The sequence below is a fragment of the Manis pentadactyla genome, chromosome 7, assembly GCF_030020395.1.
Source record: "Manis pentadactyla isolate mManPen7 chromosome 7, mManPen7.hap1, whole genome shotgun sequence".
Lineage (NCBI taxonomy): Eukaryota > Metazoa > Chordata > Mammalia > Pholidota > Manidae > Manis > Manis pentadactyla.
The window spans coordinates 40,129,891-40,153,953 of NC_080025.1; the positions used below are offsets into that span (position 1 = coordinate 40,129,891).

The following is a 24,063-nucleotide window of genomic DNA, read 5'->3' on the forward strand; positions in this document are numbered from 1 at the left end:
ACTGCAAATGTTACTTCCTCAAAGTGGCCCATCTTGACCGTGCCATCTGTCTCTGCCATACAATGCCTGACCTTTCTCCAGCACTTACCCCACCTGACAGCCCCAGTTCATCTCCTTGTGTCTTCTCACTAGAAGCCTGGCAAGGAGCTTCGTCTTTCTTTTCTTTTTCTTTCTCTCACTGCTGAATCCCCAGCACCTTGGAAAGCACTTGGCCTTTAGTAAGTGCTCAAGGAATATTTAGAGAATGGATGGAATACTCAGGAATTGTGACCTCATATTTTGTATCCAGGGTCCCAGCGTGCTTGATCAAATTTTTATGCTCATTTTGACTCTAGGACAAATGGAGCTGATGTTCAGCTGGGAAAGGGTGGAGCTGGGATCTGCACCCATGTCTGTGCGACTCTAGGGCCCACACTCTCAGTGTCCAGCACAGAACCAAGCACCCCAGGCTTTAACAAGAGTTTGTTGAATGAATGTGGCTTCAGAATTCAGTGTGGGATGGGAGGTTGGTGGTGTTAAGCATGGGAGGATTTGGGAGGGGAGAGTGTCTGAGAGACACAGGAGGACTTCAGGGCTGCGGCCTGACCCCAATGCCTCACATTCCACAGGGAGTCACCACAAGCTCTCAAACTCCTTCCAGAAGGTCTGGGACTGGCAGTGACCATGAGGGAGAGCTCACCACTAGGGCCCAGCAGCGTCTGGAGCTGGTCCGGGCCTCAACCATATCCTTCAATAACAACGATAATAGCAGTCATCTTAGCAGTACTATTTAACTTTATTAAGGGCTACCCTGTACCCTGCCTGAATGTTTTGAACATATCTCATTTGATCTACACAGCAACCAAGGAATTTTGCTCTATTATTCTTCCTTCCTCTTTACAGACGTGGAAACTGAGGCTCACTGAGGTTGTGTCTTGCCTGAGGCCCCATAGCTGCTGCAGGACTAAGCTTCTGAGGTTATCACTATCCCTAATCTTGGAGCAAGTGTGAAAACCTGAAATGTTGTCAGGTAACCGGACAGGTGGGGAAGGAAGTAGGATTTCAGCACTGCTACGCAGAGCAGGGAGTCATGATTGATTCACTGGAAACATCCACGTGACTAAAACGGATTTAGGGAGACGGCCCCGCAGTTAGGATTAGGGCCTCAGCAGGTAGGCGTGCAACTCCCAGCCTCCCCAGATGTGGCCTCAAGTGACTTCCTTTGGCTGTAAGCCTCCAAAAGTTCCTCTGGCCAGTTTTACCCATCTGGAGAATGGGTACAATGCCAACCTCACCAAGAAGTTATGAAGATTCCAGTGAAATCACCCAAATATATCTGTCAAAAATCAGCGAATGGCACTGAAGATTTTTGCATTTTACTGTATGTAAATTTCACCTAAAAAGAGAAAAGAACTGTGTGCAAATATTGAACTCTGGTCAATAAATGCACATGGGGTGATGTGTTTAGAGAGAAAGCACACTGATGCGTGCAACTTACTTTGGCATTCATCAGAAAAAGGTGAATGGACAGACGGATAGAGAGACCAATGGATGGAAGTACGATATAGAGGTATGTGATGCAGTACTTGTAAGCTATAGGTGGAAGGTAAATGGGTGCTGTAAAATACTTTACATTTTTGTGTTCGTTTGAAAATTTTTCTAATGAACTATAGAAGAAATATTCGGTGAAAGCATTTGTAAATGTATTAGCACAGTCATTAATTCAAAGTACAATTTTTAATGGCTGAATTGCCAATTGGGTACCTTGCTTGGGCAAAGTGGATTACAATCCCAAATATACTAACTGCCATTAATTGCTGTGTCAGAATCTGAATTGGGAACATTTACTTAAAAATTATTAACATTTTAAAATTAATAACTCCATCTCACTTAAATCTTAAACCAATCATGCGAGGGATGAGCCTTTTAATCTGAGTTTTACGTTAGAGGAATTCAAATCCGAAAGGAGACACAAGATGGAACTCAGGGAGGAGTTCCAGTAGGAGCAGGTTTCCAAATTAAGCACCGGCGGATCACTTCCACTCTGCGGACACCCTTGCGACTCCGTTTAGTTGCAGTTTAGCAGCCCCAAACCGCCCAATTCCTTTGGCGGGGAAAAGCGTCTGCCCGACTCCCTGCCCCGGGCCCCACCCTCACCCGGGCCGCGCCCCTCGGTCCCAGGAGTGGGGGGGCCTCCAAACCCGCTGCAGCCAATCAGCGCCCTCGGCCAGCCCCCCACCTTCTCAAAGCCTCACCCCTGCCCTTAATCCCTGTAGGTTCCGCCAACTCCGCTCAGAGCGGCGCGGCGCGCGCAGCAGGTTCCCTTTGGGCTGATAGCCGTCATCTTCTGGGATCCCGGACCGCCGCCTTCCGCATCCAGGGGCCTGGATTTCCCCTCCCGGCCCCAGGGAACTGGCTCCCCATTTCCCGGATCTGCGCCTCCCGGGCCCCAGACTCGGGCTCCCGAGCCCTTGGTTTCCAGGACCCAGGCAACCTAGGTCGCCGCCTTCCAGATCCAGGGGTCCCAGGTCCGCGCCACCAGTACCTCTTGAAGATCGCCGCCGTGGGGGCTGCTTCTTCAGCAGTCAACGACCCCAGGTTCCAGCCTGAGAAAGTCCTGTGTGCCTGACGCCCAAGTGAACCCAGGAGTTCCCACGTCACCGCTTTGGGGCACCGGACACAGTCTGGAAGATCAGAGCCCCAGCGCCCAGCCTAGCAGTCCCCGACACTCCAGCTCCCAAGAGCCAAGGAACTTAGGCGCTGCGAACTCACCACTCCAAGGAACCCTCCCGAGTTCTCGCCTCCAGGCTCTGTTACTCGGCTCAGTTCTGAGGAACGTGTACGTCCTGGGAAGGACCCCCAGGAAGCTCCCAGCTTCCGGGCGCTGGGGAGCCCCGAGGCATCCGTCATGATGGCCGATCCACCTAAGGGAGACCCCAAGGGGCTCGCGGCGGCGGAGCCCACCGCTAACGATGTCCCGGAGTTGGTCCCCACAGAGGACCCGGGCGCAGCGGGAGGTGGCTGCTGCGGTTCCCGCGACCAGGTGAGCCGCTGCCGTCGCGCCAACCTGCTGGTGCTGCTGACCGTGACGGCTGCGGTGGCGGGCGTGGCGCTGGGGCTAGGGGTGTCGTGGGCCGGTGGCGCAGTAGCGCTGGGCCCCGCGGGCCTGGAGGCCTTCGCCTTCCCGGGCGAGCTGCTGCTGCGCCTGCTAATGATGATCATCTTGCCGCTGGTGGTGTGCAGCCTGATCAGCGGCGCCGCCAACGTGGACCCGAGCGCGCTCGGCCGCCTGGGCGCCTGGACGCTGCTCTTTTTCCTGGTCACCACACTGCTAGCGTCCGCGCTCGGGGTGGGCTTGGCTCTGGCCTTGCAGCCAGGCGTCGCCTTCGCCGCCAGCAGCTCATTCGGAGCCACGGACGCCGTGGAAGGGGACTCCAGAGAGGAGGTGCTCTATTCGTTCCTGGATCTTGTGAGGTCAGACCCCGCCCGCCCGGTGGAGGGGAGACGGGGCTGCTTCAGCCACATTAGGGATGGCGGGAGGGACCGCGTGAACGGGGGGTGTGGGGGGGCGCTTTGGGCCCTCCAGAGAAAGGTCATCCCAAGGGCCTCAGAAGGACACGACGGCACGGATGGTGGGGGAAGCTCCGGCCCTCTGTGGGGTCAGGGCACAGAGGGTGAGGGCAGATTGGGGAAGGGAGGCTTGTAAAGGTGCAGCCTGGGGCTGTAAGGGCCATGAGAGTGATAGGCAACAGTCCTGGAGGGGGGGAGGATGAGGAGTGCTCAGAAGGGTCGGGAGCATAGACGAGGGTCTCTCCTGAGCGGGTTGGAACCCTGGGAGGAACCTGGAAGGGGATCTTTGGGCAGCGAAGGCTCCAGGATGGGGCTTCTGGTTGAAGATCTGAGTCTAGGGTCAGAGGGCTTGGGGCCCCTGAGTAAGGAGTCCCTGGAGGATCTGAGGACACCCGAGTGACCCTCCCCAGGTGCTCTTCCAGCCCCAGAGCTCCCCGCACCGTGGGCTACCTGGACATGCCCAGGCTGCCTTCTCAGCCTCCCTTCCACACCCGCTGCAGCTGGGCCCTGGTGGCTTCCCCTGTATTTGCTCCTGGAGAGTCCTTGCCCCCTCCACCGACTTTCCTTCCTGTTGTCCCCCTCTGTCTGGGCTCCCCACAACAAGGCTGCCCAGAAGGGGGCCAATCAGAAAGTGGCAGATACTTTTCCTTCTGACCTCTGCTTCCCCACCCAAGAAAGTACCCTCCCCACCCAGCCCTGGCCTCCCTGTTTTTAGGAGGACAGACTGCTGGGCCCACCCACATGGCCTGGCCTTTGGGGCCTGCTGATTCAGTGGCTCCAGGTTGGTTGGGGACTTCCTGGAAGTGGGGGAAGCAAGTGACGAGTCACGGGACTGGGTTCCCCCAGCACCTTGGGGCATCTGTGGAGGCTGAGATGAGAGACTTGGGCAGGCTTGTTGTTCAGAAGTTGCCACAGGCTCGGGGTGGGGTGGGAGGAGCACGTCCTGGCTGCAGGAGATTAGCTGGGCCCTGGCCAGGCCCTGGCTAGCCTGGGTGGGTACAGGCCAACCTGCAGACAGGCACACCCACCTGAAGGCTGTTTGTGTGTGGGCTTCCCCCGTGTGCCAAAATAGATGTAATTCATACTTGGCCAGCCACTCAGACTTAGCTGGAACATCTCAGAGCCACAAAACTTTATAACCAACTAACACACAGCTGGACACAGGCCCACAGACACTCAGCCACAACTGCGGCATCTCACACTGACACATGGTCTTAAACCAGCTGCCACACACACACCATGTACTGACTTCCCTTTACACAAACAGCCACGCAGTGATGCCACTATGTCAATACATTGAGCACTGCCTGAGCACACGTTCGAGAGTACATACACACACAAACACATCTGCGTGGCCACGTAGCAACACTGTCCCACGTAGCTGAACACTGACCCATACTCCCAGCCAGATACCAACACTGTCTGCCGACCCACAGCAAGAGCTGTACACCCACGTCATTGGTGAGAGGGAGGATCCTGAGTGGTTAGGACTAGGCAGCCAGTTGGCTGGGTTCAAATCTCCCGCCACCACTTCCTACCCAGGTACGATTCTCCAAGGCTCCCGGGTTCACCTGGATCCCTGCAAAACCAGGACAATAGTGCAAATCCCAAAGGGCTGCTTGAGGATTACATGAGTAGATTGATGAAAAGCACTCACTACAGCTACTGTAAATGCGTTTTGCTGTTATTTCTGTCTCAGTGTGAGATCCAGAAGGCCAGTGTGTGGCTCCGTCACACACTTACTGGGGTTTAATGAATGCTGTTACACACCGAGTCACACTCAGACATGGTCACACACTGGTGGCCACGGAAGCACAGATGCACATTTGTCACACAAACAGCCCCTTATTGTCTTCTTTCACTGCCTCTTTCTAGCACACCCAGATTTTCCCCCACAGCCTCCCACCCACAGCCAGTCCCCAGGGCCAGCACTTTTCTCAGCCCTCCCAGCCCTCCGGAGGAAGAGGCTGAAGCAAAATGACCAGGGTCTTAGGTTTGCCTTATGGGCTGGAGCTGAGGCCCCTGGTGACCCTGCCCATCCTGTGCTACGCAGCCAGCATTCCTCACTACCAATCCACGATCCCTCCAGGCTGGACCACCAGCCTACTGGGGTCCTAGGAGGCCAGCTCAGACTCCCCACACTTTGCATGACTGAACCTAGCTCCAGCATAGGTGGGGGCCATATTTGGATGGAAATGGGACCTCCCCTACCCCCAAAGGCCAAGCCAGCCCCCAGATACTCCCTGACCTTCCCCTTTGGTACTAATAACTACCTCCATGTCTATCTCTGCAGAAATGTCTTCCCCTCCAACCTGGTGTCTGCAGCCTTCCGCTCAGTGAGTCTGAGGGATATCCCGAGGGGTGGGTGGTAGGCCGGGAGAAAGACAGCCAGATGCAGCACGGTGGTGCCTGGAAAGGCACACATGCCCACATATTCACAGGCCACACTGCAGGGTTCTTGGGTGGCTCTGAAACCCACCCATGCTCCTCATTGAGAAACGACAATATGAGTTCTGAGCCATCCTGGGTTCTAATCCTAGCTGTGTGACCCCAGGCAAGTGCCTCTACCTCTGTGGGCCTTGGTTTCTGTCAATGGAAAATGGAGGTATGAAAGTCCTACCTCAGCAGGGTTGCTGGCAGGATGAAGTGAGGTCATGTTTAAGGGACGCTTAGGGCAGCCTTTGAGCATTGCTAGTGTCAACAAGGGGTGGGAGAGTCCCGGTGGCAATTGACACTGACTCCTCCCAACCCCACCTGCAGTATGCTACCACCTATGACGAGAGAGGGGTCGATGGAACCAAGGTGAAGGTGAGAGCGGAAGGAGGGATTGGGGGGGGGGGCGCACCCATTGACCCACTGCTGGGGTTTTTCCATTTTGTGGTGTCACTCTGCCTCTGTTTGCTCTGTGTCTCTAATATTTCGTGTGGAATTTGTTTTAAACTCTCTGTTGCCCCTTCCCCATTTCTGTCTTTTTTGCCTTTCTGGAGTCTGCATTTTGCCTCCTCTTCCCACTCCCCACGGCCTGGCCCTGGTCCATTAGTCTCTTTTCTCCCCATCTTACCCTGGCCTGCTCCCAGGCCTGCCCCTCCTCCCCGACCCTCAGCCTGGCAGCCAGGGTAGTCCTTCCAAAGTAGAAACCTGACCCTGCCTCTCCCTTGCCCCCCAAAGCCCCGGCATGCTCCCTAGTGCCCTCAGGAAAAAGTCCAGCCTGCTCCTCACCACAGTCCATGGGACCCTGCCTTTGCCCAGCCACCTATGCCTGGCTTGTTCCGTTCCAGCCCCACTGGATTTCTCTATGTTCTTTGAAAGCTCAAGTTGCCCTCATTTCTAGGCTGTTACACACTGTTTCCTCTCTCCAGCACCTTCCACCACCCCTATTTACCTGGTTCACCATCCAGATCTTAGCCCCTTCCCAGGGAGCCCTCCCTGATTCTCCTCCCCACCGCCGCCAAGCTGGCATTGTTCTCTCAGCTCCTGTACTCCCCTGGGTTCCCATGCCCACTCTGGGTGATCCCTCATGACTGGTCCATTTGTCTTGCACCTGGACTTGAGCCTTGGGAGGAAGGGTTCCTAGGCGCTGTTGTGTGCTGGGTCCTAGCAGTACCCAGGAGAGACCCTTAGTGACTGTGCAGGCTCAACGAGTGTTGCCGTCCTATCCCCATCTGTTCCTTGCCCAAAGGTGCCTGTTGGAGGCGAGGTGGAAGGTATGAATATTCTAGGCCTGGTGATGTTTGCCATCGTTTTTGGTGTGGCCCTGAAGAAGCTGGGGCCTGAGGGAGAGCTGCTCATCCGGTTCTTCAATGCCTTCAATAAAGCCACCATAGTGCTGGTGTCCTGGATCATGTGGTAAGTGGTGGGTGGGGGCTGGGGTTGTGGGATGAGGCAATCTTCTATCCTCTCCTTGAAGCCAAATGGCCTGCATCAAATCCAGTGTTGACCATTCCCTGGCTCTGTGACTTCCGGCAAGTGGACTACCTTCTCTGTGCTTTAATTTCCTCCTCTATAAAAGGACACTGTTGTAGTCCAAAAGAGCTAAGACCGATGCTAGCACCTTCTGGATCCTACTGGAAGATAACAAAGACAGCCAAACTGTGACCACAGCTTAGCTAAGCATCTCAGTTTCAGAGATGTAAATGTAATCAAATGTTTGCCTTTGGATCGACGGTCTAAAACAGTGCCTACTTTATAGGGTTATCACGAAGAAGAAAGGAGTGACTAAGGTACAGTTGGAGCACTTAGAAAGTGCTTTAACTGCCTGGAACCTGTGAGCATTCACTTCAGGTTAGCTATGATTGTTAGACATGAGTTTTGTTACATCACCTCAGATAATGAGGGAAAAGAAGACATGTGCACACACGTCCAACTTTCCCCCTTTGCCCCTTTCCCCAGTTTCATCTCCACACAGTCTCACACTGATTCTCAGGACCTACGCTAGATCTAGAAGGTCAGAAATCAGGAGAGGGACCTGGGTTGCTGCATTTTAAACAAATCGCACAGCCCCACCCTCCCTGGTTCCAGTGTAGCTAACATCTAAGAAGCTGCTGTGTGGAATGTAGTGCTCCTTGACGAGTAAGAGCACTTACCCAGAGAGGCTGGGTCGCGGAGGCTTGGGTTCCCACTGTGCTGCTGCCTCTTCCTAGCTGTGTGCCCTATGACAAGTTGCTTATCCTGCTGTGACTGTTTCCCATCTGGAAAATGGGGCCTATTGTACTGGGCACAAATGGATTGTAAAGTATAAAGCTCTTGGGGCAGTGACTAACCTATATGGCATGTCCACAGTAAACAATATTTGCTACTATTTATCAAGTACTTTACTTGTACAACTGCTGGACATATCTTATTGGCCAGAACCAAACCTTAGCTGCCCAGGTGGCTGGGAAATGATGCCTTTCTTTTGCTACTAAGGAGAAGTGGGTTGGGAGACAACTGGCCCTGGCAATTGAGCATTCAGGGAGGCAGTCCTGGGAAGCCTCCTGTTTGGGAGGCATGAACACGCCGGGGATCTTATTTCAGGAGATGGTTATAATAATCCCAGCTGAAATTTACAGAGGATGTATTATGTACAAAATGCTTTCAAGTCATTTCAACTGGCATCTCATTCTATCCTTCCAACATTCCTATGAGCTTGGTAGCATTAATGTCCCTGTTTTACAGACCTATAAGATTTTGTTTAATTCAACTATAGCTGCAAGAAGCTAAAATAGGAGCTCCCTCATAGTGTCGTGGTGAAGATTCAGTCACGTTCAAGGGCTTAGCACATCAGTAATGCTTCCGGTCTGAGAGCTGTTATTAAGACATGAGCCACAGCCTTTTCATTTTTCATGATGTGGTGAGATTATTATATTGGTTTAAGTCATACTGGCTACTATAGTAAAGGAAACTCGAAAATGTAAATGGCTCCACACACGGTGGATGTTTCTTTCTCCATCATGTGTTAAGTCCAAATCTGCTTAGTGACCTTCCTCCAAGTGGTGATGAAGGTGTCTTTTATCTCCCTGCTGCCCTATCTTCAAGGCGAGAGAGCCTAGAGGATGGCAGGGGAGGTGTCAACCTCAGCACACATTGCTCTGGGCACCTCCTGACTATGAGGGGGCTGTGGTCTTGCCATGTGCTGGGCGCAGTGCCTGGCCCTGGGTGAGCATGTGGTCAGAAACTGCAATCTGTCTCCTGGGTAATTAGGTATGTCCCTGTGGGCATCTTGTTCCTGGTGGCTGGCACGATCGTGAAGATGCAGGACGTGGGGATGTTCTTCACCATCCTCGGCAAATACATCCTGTGCTGCCTGCTGGGCCATGTCATTCATGGGCTCCTGGTGCTGCCCCTCATCTACTTCGTCTTCACCTGCAAAAATCCCTACCGCTTCCTGTGGGGCTTCAGGACAGCGCTGTTCACTGCCTTCATGACTGCCTCCAGGTGTGGCCTTGGGGTAGGACAGGCCAGGATTTTTAAGCTAAGGGGCCTGATATGAAGAAGATCCCTGAAATTTTGTATCTGGGGACATTGGATCTGCGTACAGGGAGCATACTTTTCCTAAGTTTCTCATAAGGTCCTGCCATCCCCGACCTCCATCCCACCCCCACCCCCACTGCCATAAGGAATTTCTAAGGAAGCCACTGCCTTAGAGACTTCTTCCTTCTCAGAGCCCCCATCCTCCCTGCCAAGGCCTGGTCCTGGGACGCTAGTGCTCCAGCCTGCATCCAGCCTCTGGGAGCTCCTTCCACCTTCTCCCCTCAGTATCTCACCTGGCTCTGCTCACCTGTCCCCCCAGAACTCGGTCCTTCCCTGCAGCGACATCCCCAAGGCAAGGGGGGGTCTGAGGTGGAGTGGGAAGCGGGTGTGGGCCTGTGAGCTCTCAGGCATCACAGGATTTAGGTATGGATTTTTGAGTGTATTTTGAAGGGCAGCAGTCTATTCTTCCCCAGGGAGCCCAGGACTCAGGCATGCTGGCATCCTTGCATTCTGGGGGAGCCCTATTCTGGCCCTGGAAAGGGAATGCCATGGAGACCTAGGGAGCTGTTTGGGTGGAGGCCTGGGGGTAGTTGGGGACAGGTGTAGGCTGCTGGGCGGAGCCTTGGCTGGGAGCCGAGCCTGCGTTGGGGCGAACAGGGGCGGGGCGGTCGGGGTCACCTCCCGAGATGACTGCAGGTTGGTCCCGTTCCAAGCAGCTCTGACACGCTGCCCGTGATGAAGAAGTGCGTGAAGGAGAGGAATGGCGTCGCCAAGCATATCAGCCACTCTGTCCTGTCCATCGGTTCCACGTTCAACAAGGACGGTGGCGCGCTCTTCCACGGTGTGGCCGCAGTGTTCATTGTACAGCTCAACCACCAGTCCCTGGACTTCGGGAAGATCATCACCATCCTGTGAGTGCGGGGTGACTGCTGCTAGTACCCCCAACGCACCTGACCCCTCCTCTGAGAGTAAACTCAGGCTGAGGGGAGCAGGGCTCGGGTGGCAGCTTCTCCCACTACCAAGGCGTCTCTGTGACCTCCCCACCTCCACCAGGGTCACCGCCATAGCTTCCAGCGTGGGCGCTCCGGGCATTCCCGCTGGAGGTGTCCTCACGGTGGCCATCATTCTCCGGGCAGTCGGTCTCCCAGCCCATGACATCTCCTTGTTCCTGGCTGTGGACTGGCTTCTGTAAGTGCGGGTTTGTAGCTCAATGTGGGTAAGGGGTACCCCTGGGAGAGGAGAGGAGCAGGAGGTTCACTGAGCACCTCTGTGCAGAAGAGAGGAAGGAGGTCTAGAGAAAAGGGAATGAGAGCTTGAATATTCCAGTCAGAGGACCGTTGATTACTAAAGTGGATCCGTAGGCCAGGCTGCTTGTGTTCAGATCCCACTGCCACCCTTGCTAGCTATTGGTGACCTTGGGCAAGTACTTAATCTCTGTGTCTCAGTTTCACCAACTGTAAAATGGAAAGACTAGTCTCTCCTTGAGGATTGGATGACATAATACATGAAACTGCTTTATAAGAGCCCATAGTCAGTAGTAAATGCTACATAATTGTTAGCTATCACGATTAAGCTTTTAAGTGCATAAAAGATTAGAAAACAATTTGGTTCCAAAAGTTAAATATAGAGTTACCATATGTCTCAGCAATATTACTCCTAGGTATGTACTTGAGAGAATTTGAAAACGTTCACAAAAACTTGTTCATGAATGTTCATAGTAGCATTATTCAGAATAACAAATAAACAGGTGGAAACCCAAATGTCTGTCAGTTGATGAATGGGTACATAATGTCACATACCCATACAATGGAATATTATTCAGCAATAAAATGGAATGAAGCTCTGATACATGTATGTATTCATGAATGACCCTTGAAAACACTATGCTAAGTGAAAGAAGCCACACACATAGGACCACATACTGCATGATTCCATTTGTATGAGATGTCCAGAGCAGGCAGATTTATAGACAGAAAATAGATCAGTGGTTACCTAGGGCTGGGAGAGGGGGATTGGTGTGGTGCGGGTTGGGTGTCACTTGCTTAATGGGTTGTGGAGGTTTCTTTCTGGAGCGGTGAAATGATCCTGAAATTAAATAGTGCTGATGGTTGCAAAAGTCTAAATATATTAAGAACCACTAGATTGTACACTTTTAAGGGTGAATTTTATGGTATGCATATTATAGCTCCATTTTCTAAAGTGCATGCACACATGCACATACATAGTGTAAAAGAGGAATCAAAGGGAAGATCCTTAGGATTCCAGGGGGAAGAAGAGCCTGAGGGAGACTTTAGGGTTTCAGGGGGAAGAGGAGAGGTAGATGGGTTTCCTGGGGCTCCAGCAAAAGAGAGGGATGACTTAGGTTCCAGAAGGAACAAGTCTTGGGCTCTGTTGGCAGAAGGATCATTTGGGGTCCAGGGTGGATGGAGGGATGAGCTTCTGGGTCCAGGAGTAGAACGGGCTTCCATGAAGGGTGTGCTGGGGAGTTCAAGATTCCAGGGAGCAGGGGGTGGGGCTGAGCCCTGACCTCTCCCCTCCCGCTCACTTCCCCATCACTCCTATCCCCTCAGAGACCGGTCTTGTACCATCCTCAATGTGGAAGGTGACGCCTTTGGGGCAGGACTCCTGCAAAGTTATGTGGATCACACAGAGTCCCAGAGCCCGGTGCCCGAGCTGATCCAAGTGAAGACTGAGGGCCCCTGACTCCGCTGCCACTCTCTACTGGGGAGGGAAACCCCCTCCTCAAACTGTGGTGCAGGACCTGGAGGGGGATGCTGACACTTACAAGAGGGTATCCCTCATGTAAACTCTATGAGGAACCTTCCCTACTCTGACCAGGGACACTTTGAACACTGGGATCATGAGGAAGGATGAATAAACAAACTGGGCTCCGGGGGCCCTACCACACACTCCAGGGAGACGGGGGCTCCAGCCTCCTCCCTGACATCACATCAGAGAGGCCTCATTGCTGGGATGTACGTGTGTGTGTGTGCGCGTCTCCCCAAATCTCCCCAGTCCGCAACTCCTGCCTCCACCCAAGGCTAGAAACAGCAAGATGGAGCAGTAGTGTCCTCTACACCCCATCCTGGGAGCCTTCCTGGCTTTCCTGACTCGGGGCACAGGGCGCAGGGCACCGTACGGATTTGAAGGATGTTCAGACCGGTTGCTGGCTCCTTTGCTCGTTCTTTTGATGGCTGTAGCTGGTGTGTGTGTGTGTGTGTGTGTGTGTGTGTGTGTGTGTGTGTGTATTCTGTGACTCTCTCCATATACTTCCCACTCTGTCCCCAGGCCGACTGTTCCCTTCAGTGTTTTTAAGAGAAACACTGCCTGGAACTCTGGGGACTCCGGAAGAGCAGGATAAGTACTACTGTTACTCGAGAGGACATTTTTTTAATGATATCATTAATATACAATTACATGAGCAACATTGTGGTTACTGGATATCCCCCATTATCAAGTCCCCACCACATCCCCATTACAGTCACTGTCCATCAGTGTAGTATGATACAGTCACTTCTTGTCTTTTCTGTGCTATACTGCCTTCCCTGTGCCCCCCTACATTATGTGTGCTTATCACAATGCCCCTCAATCCCCTTCTCCCTCCCTCTCCACCCACCCTCCCCAGTTCCTTTCCCTTTGATAACTGTTAGTCTCTTCTTGAGTTCTGTGAGTCTGCTGCTGTTTTGTTCCTACAGCTTTTGCTTTGTTGTTATACTCTACAGATGAGTGAAATCATTTGTTTCTTGTCTTTCTCCACCTGGCTTATTTCACTGAGCATAATACCCTCTAGCTCCATCCATGCTGTTGCAAATGGTAGGATTTGTTTTTTTCTTATGACTCAATAATACTCCATTGTGTATATGTACCACATCTTCTTTATCCATTCATGTACTGGTAGACACTTACATTGCTTCCATTTCTTGGCTCTTCTAAATAGTGCTGCGATAAACATAGGGGTCTTTCTGAAGTTGGGATCCTGCATTATTAGGGTAAATTCCTAGGAGAGGTAGTCCTCGGTCAAGTGGTATTTCTATTTTAGTTTTTGAGGAACCTCCATACTGCTTTCCACAATGGTTGAAATAATTTACATTCCCATCAGCAGTGTAGGAGGGTTCCCCTTTCTACACATCCTTGCCAGCATTTGTTGTTTGTCTTTTGGATGCTGGCCATCCCAACTGGTGTGAGGTGGTATCTCATTGTGGTTTTAATTTGCATTTCTCTGATGACTAGTGATGTGGAGCATCTTTTCATGTGCCTGTTGGCCATCTGAATTTCTTCTTTGGAGAACTGTCTGTTTAGATCCTCTACCCATTTTTCAATCAGATTATTTGCTTTTCGGTTGCTGAGGCATGTGAGCTCTTTATATATTTTGGCTGTCAACCCCTTATCAGATATGTCATTTATGAATATATTCTCCCATACTGTAGGATGTTTTTTTGTTCTACTGATGGTGTCCTTTGCTGTATAGAAGTTTTGTAGTTTGATGTAGTCCCACTTGTTCATTTTTGCTTTTGTTTCCCTTGTCCAGGGAGATATGCTCATGAAAATGTCATTCATGTTTACATTCAACAGAGTTTTGCCTATGTTTTCTTCTAAGAGTTTAGTGGTTTCATGACTTACATTCAGGTCTTTGATCCATTTTGAGTTTACTTTTGTATATGGAGTTAGACAATAATCCAGTTTCATTCTCTTACACGTAGCTGTCCAGTTTTTCCAACACTAGCTGTTAAAAGGGCTATCACTTCCCCATTGTATATATCCATGGCTCCTTTATCATATATTAGTTGAACATATATGCTTGGGCAGAGGACATTTTTGAGTAATAAAATTGTCAAGCATATCTCATCAGATGTTTTTAAGAATTTGACTAAAAGCACTAGCCGCACAGAAAAAACAAAACCCAAACATGGTAAGTTGGACTTCGCTGAAATAAACTATCTGTTCATCAAAAAACACCATTGTAAACAACAGGGAGATAGCACTCCCACCTATCAGAATGGCAAAAACAAAAAACAAAACAAAACAAAACAAAAACAATACCAAATGCTGCTGAGGATGTGGAGCAATTGGACAGCCCACACGTGGCTGGGGTGAATGCAAAGTAATTCGATCACTTTGGAAAATCACTGGGCAGTTGCTTATCAAGTTAAAATGTACATGTACCCTACAGCTCAGTAGTTTCACTGCTGGGTATTTACTGAAGAGAAATGAAATCCTACTAATAAACTGTTATACTAATATGTATAGCTGCTCTCTCCAAAATTGCCAACATTTGGAAATGAGTCAGTTGTATAAACCGGCAGAGTCAAAAGTACGATGTAAACTACTCAGCAAAAATAGTTTTGATATACAACTTAGATGCATCTCTCAGATAATATTTTGAGTGAAAGGAGCTGGAAATAGTACATACTGTACATTTCCATTTATATGAAGATATTGAACAGGTTAAACTGTCCATGGGGAGAGCAATTGGAACAGTGGTGACCTAGGAGGGCAACTTACTGAGTGGGAGAGGACACAAGGCAGCCTTCAGTGATACAGCAAATGTTCAATATCTTGATATGGGTTCTGCTTACACAGATGTATATATTCAGTAGAATGACACCGTACAGTTAAAAGGTGTGCATTTTATCCTATGTATATCATCTTCCAGTTAAGAATTTTGCACAGCTCATGGTGGGAATTCATTTTCCACTATAATCACCTATGTGGGAATGCAAGACTCCATTGGTAGCTGAACTGTGACTTCCAAATCATCCCCAAAAATGACGTGCTTTTTTAAATCCAGAATTTGCTATTTGAATTAAAAAACTCCTCTGCAACTGCTGAACTCCTGTAGATATCCAGGATATGGATAATACCAGGTGTGGCTCACCTGTCCGAGCAGGATCCTGTCTTGCGCACTGCTGCAGCGTGTCACACGCTACTGATACTATGGCCCCCAACCTCGGTCCCTAAGTAGACTTCTGCTAGGTGCCTAGAGGCAGCACCAATTTGGGTTCCATTATAGATGGTATCTTGAGTATCTTTAGCATCATTTTTCAGTTTATTTAGTTACATCTCATGATAATTGCAGTGCTGAAGGAAAATATAATTCAAATCTGGTTCTGGGCAGAATCGTGTATTGCACACAGCATAACCACTAATGAGTTTGTTAAGTGTCGAATAACTTAGTCACTGAGTTTTCCAATGCTTTCTAGTATGCCAAAGTCCCTCGTGGGTTGTTATGTAAGTGTTTAAGATTGTTTTAATGATACATGGGGAAATCAGTTGGGGTTTTGGGTGGAGCTGTGAAGGCATCATTTTCCCTGCTCAAGATAGTTACTATTTAATGCTTTGTTGGAAGTGCATTAGATTTAGAATTTGAGGGATGCCCGTTTAAAAAGGTGCATACCTGCAGATGTAATATATTGCATATACAATCTGTATACACATTATGTGTCCATACGAAAACTCTGTAACTGGGCTAAATTCCACCAAACAGTACCTACCCACTTTTTTCTCTGCCATTTAAAAAATTTGTTGGGCACATGCCACTGATTTGCCTAAAACGCTGATCTACGTTATACAGAAAGATTGTAACCATCTCAACCTTCCCAGGGTGGACTGGGGCTTCAGTGGCTCCCAGACCTGGCCTCCACTAGGATGTGATCACTCCGTGAGGGAGCCACGTTTGTCCTGTTCACTGCCATATGCCCAGCACAGCATGGGGCTCACCCTCTGGTGACAATGGCTATGTCTTACCCAAAGCCACTGGTTAAGGTTACATAAGAACAGAAGGAAAAGCACCTGAACAGCCACTCTGGGGTGGGGCTTCCACCTCTCCCTCCCTTCTTCCATTGATCCACCCACTCCTATTACTGGGACACCTTCTTGCTCTTTTGAAGGAACCTGACTTGGGAGGGAGGCTCAGGCTGGTCTTGGGTTGGGCTTGGGCCTGAGTTTTGCACTCAGAGTAACAGTATGGGGGGCAGGCAGGCACAGACTAATGACTCAGCTTCGTCCCTTGTAGAGAACGATCAATATATCTAGGCTTGTTGAACTGCCCTCCCAGTCTGCTTTCATTTGGGGGTGGGGATCAACCTTATTGAGGTATAATTTGATACAATAAACTGCATTCATTAAAGTCAACAATTGGATGAGTTTTGAGAGATGCATACGCTCATGAAAAACCACCACCACAACTTAGATACACAATATTCCCACCACCACCACATTTCTTCCTGCTGCTTTGCAGTCTGTCCCACCCTCCACCACAGGACCAGGCAGCCACTGAGCTGCTTTTGGTCATTAAGGATCAGTTTGATCTCCTAGAATTTCACATTAGTGGAATCATGCAGTATGTAGCTTTTTGCGTCCTGTTTCTTGTACATTGCATGATGCTTTTGAGATCTACTCATGTTTTTGCATGTATCAGTAGTTCATTCCTTTTTTATTTTTTTAAATCACCACAGAGTATTCCATTGTCTGGATGCACCGTTTGTTTACTCACTCACTTGTTAACAGACATGGGTGGGTTCCAGTTTGGGGCCATTGTGTATAACGTGTGTTGTACGTAGATCTTTGAGTGGCATTTACTTTTCATAGCAAATGTTTTGTAATGCGCAGGGAGATGAGGCATACACAAAGTATTCACTACTTGGTCAGGCTATCAGTCACCCCAACCGCATCTGGGACATGGGTTCCCTTCCCTCCCGCTGTGCCCATTGTGAACACCTTTTTCTCTGGGTGTGAGGAGGTCCAGTGTGTCCCCAGGAAGGTAATAATAGGGGGCTTGTGGCAGTGACATTGACCAACAGAACAGTAATCAATATTTCCATGTTTTCCCCATCGGCATGGCCATACCAGTGCCTGGACTGGCTTGAATGTTGGCTGTGGGAAAGTCCTCTTGGCTCTTCTGAAATGAACTACATAGATAATATAACCTGCACATGATTTTAAAAACAATCTCTACATGGCTCTAACTGTAATAAAAAGGAGAAATAAAAGGATAGTCACTTATCATATGCATTTCAATATATGAATGTGTGGGGCCACCTCCCAGAACCCAAGGAGGTAGCCAGATTTTTATACCTGTAATGCGTGCAGTTCTCATCATGGCTGGAAACATGGATTATCAGTGTCTGATTACCACAGGCCATGTGAAACATGATTTTCCAAGATTGTTGACAATCTTTGGCCAAGTTTTGAACAAAACACATACAAACTACCCTCATTTAACATGGTAGTGGCACTTCTTGGAAAATTCAGAACCTCTTAAAACCTTACAAAGAGGGCGTTGCATGAGGAGAAAATTAGTTCCTGAGCTCAGATAATTCTTAACCTGAGTTTTCCAAATAACCTTAAAACTTAAGTTAGTATGCACTGGTAGGGATGTGCTGGTTAAAATACTGAAGTCCTTCAGTTCTGGCTGGTTAATAGTACAAAAGTAATTGAGCAAACAGAAAATTCAAATATACATATTCTGATATAAAGTCATTATTCAAGTTAATTGGTGCAACGGGTTTTCTGTCATCTCATTACTTAGCTGGTAATAAAGACATTAAATATACAAAATTATCAGACAGTACTGTAAGGGCTAGAAAAGTTTTTAATGTAACTGCTGTTAGCTGAGGGACAGCAAAGAGTGGAGAGAACATCAAAACACTATGTTAGAGAATTCCTCATCTACTGATAACTCAAGTCACCTGAAGGTCTCAGTCTAATGGAAAATTGCTAGAAGCATTTGATGTGGTTCCCTAATCTAATCACTTCTAAGGCATGGTTATATTATAATATAGACGTGTATGTTTGTAGGAAATATGCAGCTATGTCAATCAAAAACATCACACCAACAATTTCTGAAAGGAAAATCCTTACAATAACTTCTGAATGATTCCTGCTTCAACTTATGTTCTTGGCAAACGATTTAAAGAAATACGTATATATAGGTAGATGGCTTTGATTATTTAGAGAAGAAAAATGTTTTAAATTTTTGGTTCATATGTTTATATATTAATTTATATCACTGTGCCAGTTGCCAAATATTTTGAGTATCACCCATGTGTCATAAAGTCCAATGGCACATTTTAAAACTGTGTGTGACAAGGAACAATACTTCATTGTGTGGAGATGCCCGGCATATCATAAGATATCTCCACCTCTAGGCCATGCCTTCCAAGAGCCAAAACCCCCACCCGATCACAGGGATAACCCAGATCATCCCCATTATGTTCCTATAAGGCTCCATGAGAACCCAACAGTCTCTCTCTCTCTGCCAGCCATTTGCAGGTTTAGTGGCTAAAAACAGAGGCTGAGTTATAAAAGTCAGGCTTTGGAAGTCTGAGCCTCAGGAGCCTGGGCCAAATTTGCATCTTATCTTCTCTTGCCTCCTCCGCCAAGGGCTTTACACTTCTGCAGTATATCACCAATCCCTCTGCCCAACCCAGAGGCTGAAAGAGGCAGTTACTTGCCTAAGATCACAAAGAAGGTTAAGTGGCCAAGACAGGAACCAAACCCAGCCCTGACTCCACTCCAGTGCCTCACAGCACCCCCATGGGGTAAGCACTCATTACCCCCATTTCCAGGTGCAAAACAAGTTGCAGAGAGGCAGTGAGGGCAGCCCAGATTCACAGTGGCAGGAAGCAACAGCATCAGGGTTTGAACCCAGGTCTCCCCACTTCAGAGCCTGTGGTCTCAAAAGCCAGGTGCACACACCTGGAAGGGATGTGGGACAAGTCATTGGAATGAGGAAACATAAACAAAACCTCTCTATTTATTTTTAATTTTAGAATGGAATAATTTAAGCCTTATTACTAACATACAGAATGATAGTGGTACCTGTATATAACTTATAAATAAATACACACATTGGGGGTACACGGCCGAACAGTATTTACTCTTAAGTGCATGATTACCAAAGGTAGGCAGCCATCGCTTTCCCCGCTGAGTGGTGGGGCTTCCCAGAAGTCCCTCTACAAACCATTGTAGAGAGGGGCACAGAGGGCAACTTCCGTGTGGGCTCCTAGTCTGACAGGCTGGGTTCAACTTCCCGCTCTGCCACTTCTTAAGATGTCTGACCTTGGGCAAGTAACATTACCATTGTGGCCACAGTTTCCTCGTCTGTAAAATGGGAACAATAGCAGCTCTTACCTCAGAGGACTGAGGCAAGGGATAGATCAGTTCATCTGTGCGAAACACTGAGAACGATGACATACAGTAAGTGCTCAGAAAATGTGAGCTCCGATTATTGTTTAACCCACCTAGCAAGTAGGCTAACGGGTGCGGAGAACTAAAATAACGAGGTAACACAGTTAACACGGAGTGGTTCTTAACCACAGCTGCACCTCAGAGATCTGAGCCTGTTTCCTGATCCCCAAGATGGGGTTAAAAGCAGCATGCGCCTCACAGGGCTCTCCCAGGAGGAGGTGGATCAGGTCGTAGGGCCAGTAGCCTAGAGTTTTTCAAACTAATTGAATTTAAGACCCTTAATGCACAACAGAATGTATATTTTACTTAGAACCCAGTACGTGTATGTACAGGCATGACCACATACACGTGACTTAAAATTTCACAAAACAATGAGCTTCCGCAATATGCTCTGATATTTAATATTTTCCTATTTAGCTGCTTGAGAGCGATTACTTTATTTCCTGTCCTAGCAATAGGTTGACATCTGAAATTTGAAAATATAGGTGACCAGACTGTGCTAAGAACTCCTGGATTCCGAGCAAAGGAGCAGAATTCTGGAATCAGCAAAATCCCTCTAGAGCTGTTAACCAATATTCCCATTCTCCTCTCCTACTCAGCAGGTGGTAGGATTTTACTTCCCTCCATTTTGAAGTAGCCTTGGAGACCAGGAATCTGCATTCTAACATGCCAAGGGAGCTGTGAGACAGGAAGTTTGAGAAACAGTGACACAGGTGATGAACTCTGAGAGAACAGGGCAGAGCCCCCCTTGGCCATCACTGTAACCCCAGCAGTACCCACCACAGGGCCGGGCACTTTGGTAAAACATGTTCAGTGAATGGTTTTAACTTCAGCCTTTTTATTTCTCCTACCTGATCTGGCCCCTCCCCACAGTACCAGCCTCATTTCTTGACAGATTTCCCCTTGAATTTTGCACTCCAACCAAATGGGACAATTCTTGGTTTCATGCATTTCTCACCTGTGTCCTGTGCCTATGCCCTTTTCCTCTTCCTTTCACTGATCAGTTCTGACATCCTTCAAAATTTAGCTCAGATTCTGCCTCCTCCAGGAAGCCCTCCTTTACCTGAATTCCCAGGCTGGGCTTCCCATCTGAGCTCCTCCCTTCCAACACTTCTCTGGGTCATCACTGTCTGTCCCCTCACTGGACTATGAGCTCAGGGTGGCAGGAGCTAGACCTGCATCAGTCACAGCTGGGTTCCCAGTTCCACCCAGTGTAGGACTGGGCACACAGAAGGTGCTCAGAAAATGTTTGCTGAACACATCTGAGGGAGGAGGAGAGACCCTATCCTCTGGGGGCTCCTGATCACAGGTCTGATGGAGAAGGCTGAAAGCCTGAACGTTGCTCAGTCCCCATCTGTTGTCAGACAACAGTCTTCTGCAGGAGGACACCCTCCAGAATGATACCCATTTCACAGGTGCCAAATTGAGGCCAGGAAGGGCCTCTCTGTTCTGTGGAGCCCAGATTTTCCACTGCTCAGTTCAGCCTCCTATGGTCCTTCTCACCTCTTCTCACCTCTTTCCCAGAGCCCCAGGCCTTTTCTCTTTTCTTTTTCCAATGAAGAAATCTGAATCTGGGTAGGAGGTTTGACTGTGTGGGAGGAGAGCTGGTTGAGACCAGTTGGTATATTTTCTTCTCTAAACCTGAGGAAGGCAGGGGGTGGGACACTCCTGGCCAATCTGGGACCAAACTCCAAACGCTGACCTCTTGGCCCAACCCATCCCACACTCCCTGCAGGTTCTGGGATTCAGGAGTCCCTGAACCCTGCAGCCTCCTCCTTGCACGTCTCCTCCCTGCCTGGGCCGCTTCTTCATACCCTGCGGCCTTGATCACTGGGAGGGTTTCCAGAAGCTTCCCTGCCCCCAGCCAGGCCACCTGCTACTGCAGGCCGTGAAACCAGCTGCTGGGGCCAGTCTGGCGCCTCTCAGGCTCCGTCTGCCTGTGGACCCTGGGTCTTGAACACTCCTGGGAGGGCAGCCCCAGGTTGTGTCTGACGGAAAGTATGAAAAAGGCCTTTTAGATTTTATTTTAGATAAAATGTTGATCTCAAAAAGTCTTCACTGCTGAAGACACCCTGACTCTGTGACTTTCCAGGCACCACCGCAGTTACTTAACACACACAAACTTGGTTCACTTCTCCATGGTCTCTGAGGCAGATACTACAACTATTCCCATTTCACAGTTGAACAAACCGGGGTGCTCACGCTGAACTGCAAAGCTACAGTTTTCCTCTCTGAAAGCAACCACTTTGGGCAGTGTGTATGCATTCTTGTAGAGACAGTCAGTGCATTTGAAACAGAAGCTGCTACATATTCGTTTGTCCCCATAGACTGTAAGGTGCCCTGTCCTATACACATCTTGAACCTTAAGTTTTCCTCCCTAACAGTATTTCTTGACCACCTGATTTATTACTGAAACGGGCCCTCAGCACAGTTCCCCATCTGTCTCATTCCATCTGACGTCTCTCAGCACTCTGTTCTGTGGATGTGGTTTGTTAAATGATTGAGGGAATGAAGTAGTGAAACAGACAGGTGCCCAGCTGAAGTGTTTGGACTTTATCCTGAGGGAAGATGCTGGGGCCACTCAGAGGGTGGGGGTGACTAGGTTAGATCTTGGGAACATTCCAGGCTCTTCTAAACTCTGGACGGTTGCCTGTACTGTTCTCTTTGCCTGGAATACACATTCCTGGTCTTGGTCTAACCCTGTCCTATCCCAGCTGTAATGCCTCCTCTTCCAGGAAGCCCTCCCTGAACCCCAGGCCAAGTCAAACATCCCTCCCTCGTTCCACTCTCCCAGCCCTGTTCACTCTGCATCATTACTCTCTGGGGATGTGGCTGTCTTGGACACCACTGGGTCCCTGGCACCACCCATTTGTGCTCAGAATAAATGATGGTCCATTGAAGGAAATGTCTGTATGTGGGAAGGAGCCAAATGCAGGGGTAGCCATGGTAACCAATAGGCATTCACGGCATGGACCAGGACCACAGATACCTGAGTTCAAATCCCCTTTCTGCTACCAAATCAGTGAAATGGGAGAGTGAGGTCCCAAGGCTTAGTGGAGATAGGATAACACCAAACAGCACTTCAAACAGGGTGGGAATCCCCTCTTACTGCTGCCTGATGGCTTTGAAAACTGCTCTTTGCTCTCACTGGAATGTTCTTCCCATACTGTCCCAGTGGGCTCCTTCCTGTCATGCAGGTCTCAATGCAAATGTTACCTCCTCAAAGTGGCCCATCCTGACCACGCCAACTCTCTCTGCCATGCGATGTCGGAGCTTTCTCCAGCACTTACCCCACCTGACAGCCCCAGTTCATCTCCTTGTGTCTTCTCACTAGAAGGCTAGCAAGGAGCCTCGTCGTTCTTTTCTTTTTCTTTCTCTCACTGCTGAATCCCCAGCACCTTGGAAAGCACTTGGCCTTTAGTAAGTGCTCAAGGAATATTTAGAGAATGCATGGAATACTCAGGAATTCTGCCCTCAGATTCTGTATCCAGGGTCACAGCGTGCATGATCAAATTTTTATGCTCATTTTGACTCTAGAACAAATGCATCTGATGTTCAACTGGGAAGGGGTGGAGCCGGAATCTGCACCCATGTCTGTGTGGCTCTAGGACCCACACTCTCAGTGTCCAGCACAGAACCAAGCACCCCAGGCTTTAACAAGAGTTTGTTGAATGAATGTGGCTTCAGAATTCAGTGTGGGATGGGAGGTTGGTGGTGTTAAGCATGGGAGGATTTGGGAGGGGAGAGTGTCTGAGAGACACAGGAGGACTTCAGGGCTGCGGCCTGACCCCAATGCCTCACATTCCACAGGGAGTCACCACAAGCTCTCAAACTCCTTCCAGAAGGTCTGGGACTGGCAGTGACCATGAGGGAGAGCTCACCACTAGGGCCCAGCAGCGTCTGGAGCTGGTCCGGGCCTCAACCATATCCTTCAATAACAACGATAATAGCAGTCATCTTAGCAGTACTATTTAACTTTATTAAGGGCTACCCTGTACCCTGCCTGAATGTTTTGAACATATCTCATTTGATCTACACAGCAACCAAGGAATTTTGCTCTATTATTCTTCCTTCCTCTTTACAGACGTGGAAACTGAGGCTCACTGAGGTTGTGTCTTGCCTGAGGCCCCATAGCTGCTGCAGGACTAAGCTTCTGAGGTTATCACTATCCCTAATCTTGGAGCAAGTGTGAAAACCTGAAATGTTGTCAGGTAACCGGACAGGTGGGGAAGGAAGTAGGATTTCAGCACTGCTACGCAGAGCAGGGAGTCATGATTGATTCACTGGAAACATCCACGTGACTAAAACGGATTTAGGGAGACGGCCCCGCAGTTAGGATTAGGGCCTCAGCAGGTAGGCGTGCAACTCCCAGCCTCC

The 24,063-nt window shown here is 49.2% G+C and overlaps 2 protein-coding genes across 2 annotated transcripts in view; one reads left to right on the plus strand and one right to left on the minus strand.

Moving 5' to 3' along the window:
* LANCL2 (LanC like glutathione S-transferase 2) overlaps positions 1–24,063 on the minus strand; it is a 240,610-nt gene that overhangs the window by 175,390 nt on the left and 41,157 nt on the right. The gene's annotated exons all lie outside the window — the stretch shown is intronic.
* LOC130684452 (neutral amino acid transporter B(0)-like) lies at positions 97–16,540 on the plus strand. Its single transcript, XM_057505311.1, is given in 9 exon segments — positions 97–3,453; positions 5,843–5,885; positions 6,310–6,357; positions 7,229–7,395; positions 9,229–9,462; positions 10,215–10,409; positions 10,552–10,686; positions 12,069–12,190; positions 12,193–16,540. Coding segments are annotated over 9 exon segments (1,650 nt in total). The 5' UTR covers positions 97–2,887; the 3' UTR covers positions 12,333–16,540.